Here is a 12,806-nt window from a genome sequence, read left to right as displayed (position 1 = left end):
CTGCTTCCAAATCCTTGTTGAGAGTATCGGCCACAGATTCAGCATTCTTATGTGCAGTGTATATACAGGTGTCGTCAGCATACAGTGACACCTTACATTCATTAAGGCATTCCGCCAGGTCGTTGACATATATAACAAACAACAGAGGACCTAAGGTGCTCCCTTGTGGAACGCCACACTCAATAACTCTCATGGGGGATTTTACACCATTCACAACAGTACGCTGAACGCGATTGAACAAATAGTGTTCTACCCATTTCAGTGCATTACCGGTGACACCCAGTCTTTTCAGTTTGGATAACAATACCTTGTGGTCAATAGTGTCGAAAGCCTTTTCAGGTCCAATGTTACTACCCCAACTAGATTACCTCTATCGAGCTTGTCTAACCATTCCTCTGTTACTTTTAACAGTGCAGTGGAAGTCGAATTATTAGGACGAAAACCAGACTGTTGGTCGCAGAGAAGATGATGACTGGTCAAATAATCATATAGTTGAGTAAATATTATCTTTTCAAAAATCTTGGCAAAAACAGATAAAATACTGATTGGTCTATAATTTCCAATCACCATTTTATTCCCACCTTTAAAGACAGGTGTAATTTTAGAAACTTTCAGTTCATCTGGAACAGAGGCTTGTTTGATTGACATATTCAGTATATGTGTAAGAGGTTTAACAATTAAATGAGCAACCGGTTTGATGAGCGACATTGGGATATCATCGTTTCCACAAGCTTTTTTCACTGACATCTTCATAATCACTTCAAGAGTTTCATGCTCTTCTATGTCTTTAAATGATGATAAACATGACTCATTACAATGATCGGACAGGTTGTTGTCAAGATCAACATAATCAACGCCGTTCTTAGTGATACTATTCTGAAGTGTTTTTCCAATTTCCGCGAAGTAATCGTTGAAGTTTTCAGCCAGGGCTTTTTTCCCATAGTATCGGACACCATCTCGTTCAATTTCATCTATTCTTTCATGACTTTGTTTCTTAGGCATCACATAACTTAGCGATTGTCACACATCACTGGATTGACCGTTACTTGCCTTAATAGTATTGGTAATAAAATCTCTTTTCGCTTTACGTATTTCAGCTGTTACACAATTTCTTGCTTTTTTTATATCGATCCCAGTCGTCTTTTTCGTAAGTCATTCCAGTTTGCGTTTCAACATATTACGATCTCTGATGAGTTGTAGCACATGATCAGTAATCCATGGGGATTCCTTTTCCTTAATACGTTTACGTTTCAGTGGAGAATTATGGTCTATTACTTTCAAGAGTTCTCTTTCAAAAGCAGAGTACGCAGTACTAACATCAGTGGCATTATATACACAGTCCCAGCGCAATTTACTTATATCTTCTGCATATTTAACAATATCTACTTTTTTAATATTTCTGCTAACTTTAAATCTATGTGAGTGTTCTTTACACATTTTTTGTTTACCCCATGTACAGAAAACCATATAATGATCACTTAATGAGACTGGAATCACATCTACTCTTCCAACTTTATCCAGGTTATTAACCAATATAATATCAACCAAACTAGAAGTATCAACAGTAACTCGTGTAGGTAAAGATACAACTTGGGTTAATCCGAAAGCTTCAGTCAACTCTTTCAGATGCTTACTTTGCCAGGACTGATGACCTGTAAGCATGTTACAATTCAGATCACCTAGTATGATATAAGCCTGTTGCAGATCGTCCAGTTTATGAAGTACAGATTCAAACAAATCAAACACTCGTGCATTAGCGTTTGGTGGTCTGTACCACACAATAACAACAATTGATTTTACATTCAATGGTTTAACCTCAACTGCAATCATTTCCAAAGATTCATCACATAAATCTGGCCTTACATTATAACGAATCGCATTTTTGATATATATTGCAGTTCCTCCACCCATGCGATTTCTATCTTTTCTAATCACATCATATAAATCAATATCAATTTCTGCATTAAATATATCTTCATTCAAATGTGTCTCACTTAGAGTCATCACATCAATATCAGACAAATCTACAATTTTACGTATTTCATCAATATTTTTAGTCAGGGACAAACAATTCAAATGAGATAATTTCAATCCTTTTTCAGCTCTTACAGATTGAAGTTGTGATTCGACAGTCAACGATCTCTCTTTTGTTTTTTAGATGTCAATATCACTTTGTATTTCAGGGTCCTTTGATTTCATATCATCATATCCTGGTAATTCTGCTAAGTAGCATCGAGTACATATCCAATCTATATCACTTTGAAAGACATCATTACACCACAACAGTCTAAGTGACACCATTCGCGACATTTAACACAAAGAAGAGCATTTTGATTATTTCTGACCATTTTCTTACAGAGTATGCATGGATAGCTTAGTCCCATCCTGTCTATTTTCCTTGCTCTTTTGAGTAATGTTGATTCTCACCTCGAATCATTCCAGTCTCTCAATATCTCTGGAGTTTCTGATGGTGATCTTTCTGTCATGTGATCCAGGGAGAGACAGCAACGCTGTGATTTTTCCATCGTTTGTCCAAACTCTCTTCACTGTTGATTTCTGCTTGGCAGCGTTGATCAGTTCCCGTCGATGTTGAGTCAGGTCTTCTTGGATGAAGATCCTTGTACCACGAAGTCTGGCCTTGGCGTCGAACACTGCTCGCTTGGTGTTGTACGTGCTGAACTTCACAATGAGTGGTTTGGGCCCTTCAGTAGATCTCGCTCCCGGTCTCGACTTCGTTGTGATCCTGTCACTCCGTGAAATATCTGACAGGCCAAGTTCGATGTCAAGATGCTCCTTCACGACACCACGAACTAATTCATCTGTTTTCTCATTTTGCTTTTCAGGTATTCCGTAGATCCTGAGGGACTTTCGCCTACTGTACTGTTCCTGCTCCTCCTGTATGTTTCGCACACCAGCAAGGGACTTCTCCAGGTCCTTCACCTTTTTCTTGAGTGCAAACACTTCGTTCTCTTTCGCAGCGATATCGTGGTTGAGAGCCTGGTAGATGTTTTGCGAAACTCGATCCATGATGGCGTCGGCTATGAGGGTGACGAGCTTGTTGAGAATTGGCTCAGAGGTGATTACCTCTTTTATGTGGTCCCTGGTGGCCATTGTATGCTCAATGCACAGTCACAGCGTGACTGTGACTGTGACTGTGACTGGACGTGTTTTCAACTTTCTCTTGAAATCCTCCTCTTTCTCTCGATTTCTCTCTATTTCTGTGTCTAACTCTTGAATTTATGTTGGTACTAATTTGACTCTTAAACTCTTTTGGATACCCTGTCTGAACGCCAACACACATTCAGCGATATTTGGAGCAATTCCACTGCTGAATTAAAGCGATAGGTTCATGCCCCTGTGGACAACAGTGGGGGACCAGTCCCATCTATTGACTTTGCAGTTTGGCGGGAAACTCTTCATCCGTGCAACACAACGCCAACTACCACCACAGCAGCACTAAAGTCGGCCTTCGGCTGACTCTTCTGAAGCTCAACCTAGTACCTGTAGTGGATATCTCCCAAGAGTCCTGTGCATGTGCCTTGGCTTTGTAATCTCGTCCCACACATGGTAAAATTCAATTGTCATTTACTGTATCCTGCTCAAGTGTTCTAGAAAATTTCTCTAGAAGTTCTACTACGTTCTACTACTAAGCAAGCTTCTACTAGTCCTGCTGGATGTCCGTGTTCCTGTGATTGTGACCTGTCTAGTAACCTGTCCAGTCCTGTATGCATGCTGTGGTGATGTCAAAACTGTTGCTGTATTTTAGTTATAATGCATGCTGTCTGTCATACATGTATTGCATAAATTTACTGTAAAATACTGTCTGTTGGATGTTCACGTTCGCATTGTTCCTGCATCGTGTGAATTGTGCATTAATTGTGCCCAGTGAGTGGTGTGAGCTCTGTAACTGTTAACTGCATACCGCTGGATCACCTGTATTGCATGCTGTAAACCATAACTGCATACTGTCGGATATCTGTGCTCTTGTGACCTACTTCCACTCCTGCATGAACTGGTGTTTATGTTCCTCACCCTACCTGTAGTGCATGTTGTAGCAAGTAGTACTGTCAACAGCATCCCGTCCCTGTACACTATACCCAGCTACATAATTCTGCACCATTGTACATAGGATACTGCCTCAGTTCATACTGTATCTTCTGAAATTGGTGGTTAGATATTTTTTTCTACTGCAAACGTGACTCCCTGCCACACACCAAGGAAAGGGGAAAAAAAAAAGAAAGAAAGAAAGAAAGAAAAAATTACCACAAAATGTCAGTTGTCTCTGCTGCATCATCATTCCTAGAAGAAGGCAACTCACTGCCATCAAAGGAGAACTCTATAGCCCAAGGCAATGATGATTCGGACACATGTATGGCATGCCCAAAGCTTGAAGTTAAAGAGAAAGGACGCAGAGTGGATATTACCCTTAGCCAAGGAGTGCACAAGCTGATCACAAACGAAATAACACGCTACTCTACATCCTTTTGTAGCAAGAGCAATACTCTTGCAGCAGTAATCTCTGACAACTCAGACTCGGGATACTCCATGCGCATCTGCAATAAACTGGCAAAACAGGGAACTGCTGGCCAACGGACCAAAATCAACCTGTCATCTATACCAGAGTCTAACTCCATCACAGCAACTGGACCACACGTTCATATCCAGGAACTCATTAAAACACATCTGCCACAAATCCTGGGTAGTATTAAACCAAACGGCTGCGGTAGACACGTAGAGATAGAACTGCTCCTCCAGAGCATTAGGAACTACCTCAAAGATTCACAAGAAGATTTCAAGATCCCAGTGAAAGATGCAGAGGGTAACAGATGTACTTGTTCTCTCATGGATAGACTCCTTCTGTGCCCAATTTGCAAGAAGCACTCGTGTTCTGGTGTAATTGAATGCAACCTCTGCAAGAGCTGGTGCCACTACGAATGCCTCAACATGTGTGCAGAGGACATCAAAGCACATGAAAAAGATGCCTCCCAACCCTTTACTTGCAAGTTGTGCCTTGCACTAGGTGATACTTCGCAACTAGGAGAGAACTCCGCAGGGCAGTCTTCATCTGTTTCTTCAGAAATACTCACCAGCTTATCACCGAGCTCAGACTCACACCCAGATGCATCTCTTCTCTCAAGGTTAAGTTGCGACTCTAAATGGCCCCCCAGTATTCCCTTCTCAAGCACCAATACTCCCGAAGAAAAGGAACATGCCACACATGAACTTCACCTTGTGGAGTCAGGAGACTTCAGTGAACCCACCCACACATCTTCCCAGCCAGAACCACCAATCTCTGAGAAGAATGTCAAGAGCGACGATGAGATTGTAGGAGCAACATTACCTAACCTGGATTCAGATGTCGAGGAGATGGAACACTCATCAACTGACCCTCAAGCAGGACAGCCTTCTTCCCCTGATGAATGCGATCTACCTGATACTTCAAGCCATCAGACACCGCTCCCCTCCATTTCTTGCAGTAAACACCTGAATGTAGCAACAATGACTGACCCGCTGACCTGCAAACAATGTATGAAAAAAGATGACTTGCTTCTGAAAAGCAGGCATCAGGTGGACTGTCTCCAAGCTGCCAATGCTAGCCTGCAAGAAGACAATGACTCCCTCCTGCGCCTGTCAAGGGAAAAGACAACCGATCTTAGTAAAACATCACAGGATCTCCAGTACATGCGAAAAAGGCTCAGACAGACTTCAGATGAGCATGCTGACACAGTTAAGGAGTTAGAGAAAGTCAAAGCCAAGTTCAATGATCTGCTAGCTCGAAATGACTTCCTCATGGCCCTCTGCCTAAAACATGGCATTGAAGAGGCCAACGCAACGTCTGAATGGAGAGCCAAACAGGTTGTGCATCCTACACAATCCCAAGAGAATGCGAATCAAGCCTCATCTCTACCCACTATGAACCGATTCCATGTACTAAGAGATGAACACTCAAGCCAAGAGCGGGACCAGAGTCCGAACATCCAAGAGCATACCGATACCTCAAGGCGCACTTCGACCAATCCCAATCTGTCTCGTACACTAACCAGATCAGACAAGAAAGCATGGCATGATCACAAACAAAGCCAAAATCAGGCGTGGAACTCTTCAAGCCACCTAGCTCCCACAAGACCTAAAAAGACCAGGCAGGCCACGAGATCAAATTCTGTACCGAGACATTCTCAAAACAATCATCCTCTGAGGGAACACTACATTCCTAAGACTGCTGACCCCGCTGCAAGGCTACCAAGTCCTTCCACCAAAGAATCTATACCAGGTCCCAGCATACATGTTAATTCAACTCCCCGAGTTCCCAGCAAACCCCAGGTTTTTCGGCATGGCCGAGCAGCCCAGATGACATACAGAAGCAGTATGGCCATAATTGCCAAGGCTGCAACAGCAGCCACACACCTCCTAGACTCAAGCCACCTTCGCCCACCAACGACAAACAACATGCTGTTACAGGCTCACCTCCACACTATCTCGACAATGATCAAAGATTGCAATCTCCTGATGGCCCTGGACGGACGGAATCTTGTATAGACATGGTGACATACAACATGAGAGGATTCACATCCTCTCAGTTTTATTTGTGTGATCTATTGTCTCAGAATGATATAGTAGCAGTACAGGAACACTGGCTTCATGACAGTAATGTGTGCAAACTAGATAACCTTTGTGATATGCACATCGTCCTTAGTAAGTGTAATGGAAGTGAATGTTGTGAACTAACATCCCATAGAGGGTCCAGTGGTGTAGCCATCTTTTGTCACAAGCGTCTCGAACCATTCATCAAGCAGATTCCCACAGATTCAGATGGGCTTCTCGCAATGATGATGAAGCATCCCAAGCAAGCCTCAGAGATATTCATTCTCAATGTGTACATGCCAACAGGAAATACTGCAGATTCACGACACCTGTATCAGTCTATTCTAGATGAGATGTCTCACCATGCCGCATCAAGGATCTCTCCCACAACATGTGTAATTATTGCTGGGGACCTAAACGCTGACATATTGGCCCCAAAACATCAGTGGAAACGGCAAGCAAAAGACCTAGACTCCTTCTTGCGTGAAAACAAGCTCACAAGTCTCAACAACTCAAGAACAGCACCTGGACAGTACACATACTGCAGCGATGATGGGAAATGTAAGTCTCACCTGGACTACATTTTTGTAAATGAGCAGGCTGCAGAATTGTTCTCATCCTTCAGAATCGGACCAGAAATGCCGAAGAATGTGTCTGATCACCTTCCTGTCCAAGTCAAGATTAACATCACAATTGGTGGGCAAGATCAAAGGAACAAGAGGGAAAGCCAGCAACCGTATGGGACAAAGCTAAAAAAACTCAAGGTCAAGTGGGCAGATCTATCCAAACAGGATATTGTAAATGGCTACACATCTCCACTAGAAGAAGCCTGCAAGACGCTATGGCACCAACTATCTACTGACCCAAGGTGCCTAACTGGAACACAAGCGGAGAAGATACTAGAAGATCTCACAGATGTAATCCTCTCCATCTCTACCGACAATCTCCCACACTCCTTCACGTCAGCCAGCAAGCGGCGTAGACCAGAATGGTCTAAAGATGTAGACGACGCCTACCTACACATGAAGCGCCTTTGGAAATCCTGGAAGGATGATGGTCGTCCCAAATCTGGAAACAACTCTACTTGGACAGCATATAAGGAGGCTAAACGCACATTCAGACGAAAGATGAGGCAGAGCAGACTTGCAGTACACAATAACATGGTCGAGGAGATAGAAGCGTCACAACATGATGATCCTCAACTCTTCAACAGACTCGTGAGGGAGAACACCCCAACTAGCTCCTCAGCCCTCACAGAATGCATTGCGTGGGATGGCGTCCAGTACTCCAACAAAGAAATCCTGAAGGGATGGGAGAAATACTTCTGTACACTCTCCAACCCTCAAACTGCGCATACCATGACAGCTGATGCTACTGCGACACCTGATAGTGATAGTGATGATGACCAACTGATCACCTTCAATTCAAGAGATCTCCACACTGCTATAAGAGGTCTCAAACCCAAGAAAGCTGCAGGCTTGGATCATGTGGCACCAGAGCACCTTCTTCACTCAGGTCCAGTCTTTCAACTCCTGCTTCTTACCATCCTGAACACCTTCCTCAGATGTACCTATATACCTCGGAGCTTCAAGAAAGGCATTATCATTCCTATCCACAAAGGAAAGGGTAAACCCCTCACAGATCCTGAAAACTATCGAGGTATAACACTTAGCTCAGTCTTTTGCAAGGTCTTTGAGCTGCTGTTGAAACCAAACCTAGAGCAACAACTGCTCCAAAGACACATCCCAGACATCCTGCAATCCGGCTTCCAAAAAGATCACTCATGCATCATGACAGCTCTCTCCCTTAACCTCATCATGGAGATGAACTCCTCCAAGCGACAAGACACCTATATTGCTCTGCTGGATGCCACCAAGGCATTTGACACTGTCTGGCATGATGGACTCTTCTACAAGCTCCACAAGGCAGGCATTCAAGGAAACCTGTGGAAAATCCTGAGAAACATGTACAAAGGGCTAGAGAGCATGGTCTTGTGGAATGGAAACCTCAGCCAACCCTTCCCGGTCACTCAAGGCGTGAGGCAAGGTGGAGTTTTATCCCCCTGCCTGTACCTTGTGTACATAGATGATCTTATCAAGGCCTTGAGGTCAACAAATGTAGGATGCTCCTTAGGTCAGGAATTCCTTGGTGCCCTTGTCCTTGCCGATGATGTGGCTCTCATCAGTCCAACACCAGAAGGCCTACAAACTATGCTGGATGTAACCCACAATTACTCATCTGAATGGAAGTACAAGATCAATCCATCAAAGAGTGCCATCATCTCTTCCACGAACAGATCGTCAAGCCATTGGCATCTTGGCGGAGACACCATAGCACGAGTGGAGGCACACCCACATCTGGGCATCAACCGTACCTTCCTGCCCTCTTCCTGCCCTCAGGAAGGCAGTCGGCACAAAACCATCACTACACCTACTCTCTACTGTCCTGAGTCATAAACACAATCTCCTTCCCTCCATCATTCCCTCACAACATCTCCGACCAGCAATACCAGTCAAAGTCCAACTGCTCAGCGGGGTATACCCAACCAACTCTCGCCTTCACACCATAAGGAGCAAAACAAGCCCAGGATGCCTCTGTGGCTACACTGATGAAACAGTGACCCACCTGGTGGGCAAATGCTCACTGTACCAAACCCTTAGAGACAGCTTTCTCACCAAGTGGCCAAAGCAATGGAAAACACACCTCACCAAAACCGCAACACCACCCGAATGCTTCACCAGACTCACTCTTCTTGGATCCTGCTGCAACTCCACTATCTCCCTCTCTGACTGGAAAAACCCCTCTCTGTTTCATAATGCATCTCTGAGCTTTCTTTTCGACATACATAACAAACGTACAGCTATGTAGTTCTATTAACTGTTATCCCGTTGTTAGCCCGTTGTTATCCTGTGACCTTGTGACTATTCATTCTTGACCTCACTCTGCAACTTTAGCAGTTCTCCTGACTGGAGGAATTCAAACAAAGAAGAAGAAGAAGCTCATGGTCAGTTTCAATGGCTTTGCTGCTATCATTGTTCGCCTTGATGGTTGGTTGACCAGCTGCGTTGAGGGAAGAACCATTGCTGTTCTCAGTGCTAATTCGGCCGGGAGCGTCCCCGTGCCGGGCTGACAGTCTCTCGCTACGTCGATTTTCAGAGGATGGATTCTCTCCGTCATCGGATTTTCTCTCCATTTCCTTCCTTTTCTGTTTCATTTCCACAGCAAACCAGCCTTATGTGCAGCAGCGAGTGTTCTTCATTCCCTTACACAGAGATGTTCACCACATTAGGGTCACAAAGCCAGCAAAAAAATGAGAAATTCCAGGGATTAAGTTTGCACCTGCATGTCCACCTGCAAGTTTTATCATTGATCAGTAATGATTAATTAACAATAACGTAGTAATAGACGACAATTTGAGGACCAGAACGATGAATTAAATGTAGGCACTAAGTGAACATGGTATCATTGAATTCATGATAATATATTGTAAAACAATTGATTTGTACCAATAATTCATCGAATACATATACCTTGATATACATTTAGGGAATGATGGATGTGTAAGTCTCCAGTATATATATATGTATATATATATATATATATATATATATATATATATAGTTATTTGTATTTTGAACATTGTTCTAAAAAAAAAAGTTAGCAGTAGTATACATTCCATCTGAATATCAGGTCAAAACTAATGTTCCAATTCCCTGTGTACTTCTGCGCTAAACTAATGCTTTATTTCACAGTTGAATTCTAGCGCAAAACTAACGCTCGAATTCCCTTTGTATTTCTGCGCTAAACTAATGCTCGAATTTACAGCGATTTTCTGCACTGAACTGACGCTCGAATTCCCTGTATTTCAGCGCTCAACTAACGCTCGAATTCACAGTTGAATTTCAGCGCAAAACTAACGCTCGAATTCACTTTGTATTTCTGCGCTCGAATGCTCGAGCTCGAATTCACATCGATTTTCTGCACTGAACTAACGCTCGAAATCCCTGTGAATTTCTACGCTCAACTAACACTCGAATTCACAGGGATTTACTTCACTGAACTAACGCTCGAATTCCCTGTGATTTTTCTGCGTTCAACTAACATTCGAATTCACAGTTGAATTTCAGTGCACAACTAACGCTCGAATTCCCTGTGAATTACTGATATCACATATTCGAATTTGTGATATCAATAATTCAATTTGTGATATCACAAAATGGAATTTGTGATATCACAAAATGGAATTTGTGATATCAGAAATTAGCAGTTTTGATATCACAAATTCAAATTAGTGATATCACAAATTTATTTCGTGATACACAAATACGGATTCGTGATATCAAAAATTCCTTTTACGATATCACGAATTACCATTGGTTTTTCACGTGAAACCTACTTTTGAAATCAAGAATTCGAATTTCTGATATCACAAATTCATTCAGTGATATCACAAATCGAATTTTTGATATCACGAATTCGAATTTCTGATAAAAATATCATAAATTGAATTTATGATATCAAGAATGGATTTTGTGATATCACAAATTCGATTTGTTGATATCACAAAATTAATTAAGTTCATGTGCTACACTTACGGGAATTTGAGATATCACAAATTTAATTCTTGATATCAGAAATTTGATTTTTTGATATCACAAAATTGAATTCGTAATATCAGAAATTAACTTTAAATGTAAAAAAGGCTGGCCATACTCTCGCAATATCCCTTCTTCTAACCAACTTTTCAGGTACACCTAACTCTATAACGGTATTTTGAACTACGTAATAGACAAGAAATATCCGAGATTGATGCTAATCTGAAATGATGAAAAATCCTTATTCCAGATTGAAATAACAACAACATATTTCTCAAATCTCCTGTGTATGTAATTTACTATGTATGTAAACAAAACAAATTTCCAGAAATGGGCAACACAATCGAAATTAATTTATTGAATTGAAATTAATGCTTTACAGACCCAAATGCAAAATGAAATAAAACTTTAACTTCAACTACAGAAACATTGATTTCTATACATCCCCCATCCATTCGGTTACAGCTCGTTATTCCGAAGGTTCGTTATTCCGAAGGCTCCTTATTCCTAAGATTCGTTCTTCCGAAGGTTCATTGTTCCGAATTTCATTTTCGGATTAACCTTTCTTCGGAGTAACGAACCTTCGGAATAACGCCACATATTTTCGGATTAACGAACCCTTTTTCTTTTTCGGATTAACGAACCTCTAGGTATAGGGAATTTGCGTGTTTCGGATTAACGACCCTTCGGAATAACGAACCTTCGGAATAGCGAACCTTTGGAATAACGAACAGCACCCATCCATTCTACCTTGTGGCAAAGCGGAGTGAGCATCGCACAGGTCCCAGTGTGGTCCACCCGGGCATGATTTTCATGTCTTAACGGTAGTATGACCGAGGAGCCACTCTTTCCAAACTGACATGTCATCCTCTTTCACACAACTCTCTGCTCACACTCATAAGGATCTTTATGATCCCCTTGATCTTTTATGTTGCAGGGTACATGACGACCTTTTGAGAAACACGACTATTATGCTTATGGACATCATCACAGATGAATTCTACAAAGAATAGCATTAAATGAGCTGGAACAAGTGAATTTCTTTTTTCAGGAATGAGAATCCATTTACACTATGTGGATCTTAATCGCGTAGACCCCGTTTACAGTGCGGGGCTTGGTTGAGCCCCGCAATTCTGTCCGTTAACAGTGCCGTGCTCGGCCCGGACGCGTATTTTTTATTTACACGCAAGCCTGTGGCTTTTCGCAATTTAATTCAATGAAACCGCATGTGATGCGTCTATGCTTACTCCGCTCGGGTTGCGAAGAATTCTGTGGGTTTAAAAAGTACAGCTGTACTTGTACAGTGCCTCCGCTCGCGCCGATTCGATTCGTACACGTGCATCAGTGAGTGTTTGTACGCGCTGTGAAAGTTTTGCTTGCCGTGGTAGACCTGCATCCAACAAGTCCATGTACGTACATTGTACTAATAACTATGTAAACGAGTGAGAGTGCGAAAACAAGACAATACAAAACAAAAAATTTGAAAGTTATGGAATAGGCTGGTACATGTGCATGTACATGTATCAGAGAGTTCTGAAATAACATGATCGCATAATCTAATGACACCTGAATGGAATGAAATACATTGGAAAATCATGCTTGCCATTTTTCTCATTTTAAAATTAATAC

The 12,806-nt window shown here is 42.2% G+C and overlaps 1 protein-coding gene across 1 annotated transcript; it reads right to left on the bottom strand.

Moving 5' to 3' along the window:
• Nucleotides 1-2,433: 2,433 nt before the first annotated feature.
• Nucleotides 2,434-3,111, bottom strand: LOC140236502 (uncharacterized). The gene has a single exon (XM_072316423.1). The coding sequence runs from the start codon at nt 3,109-3,111 to the stop codon at nt 2,434-2,436; it is 678 nt and encodes a 225-aa protein (XP_072172524.1).
• Between the last annotated feature and the right edge of the window lie 9,695 nt (nt 3,112-12,806).

Source organism: Diadema setosum, chromosome 13, assembly GCF_964275005.1.
Source record: "Diadema setosum chromosome 13, eeDiaSeto1, whole genome shotgun sequence".
NCBI classification, from domain to species: Eukaryota; Metazoa; Echinodermata; class Echinoidea; order Diadematoida; family Diadematidae; genus Diadema; species Diadema setosum.
The sequence above is the reverse complement of the archived record's forward strand: the minus strand, read 5'-3'. Positions and strand labels throughout refer to the sequence as shown.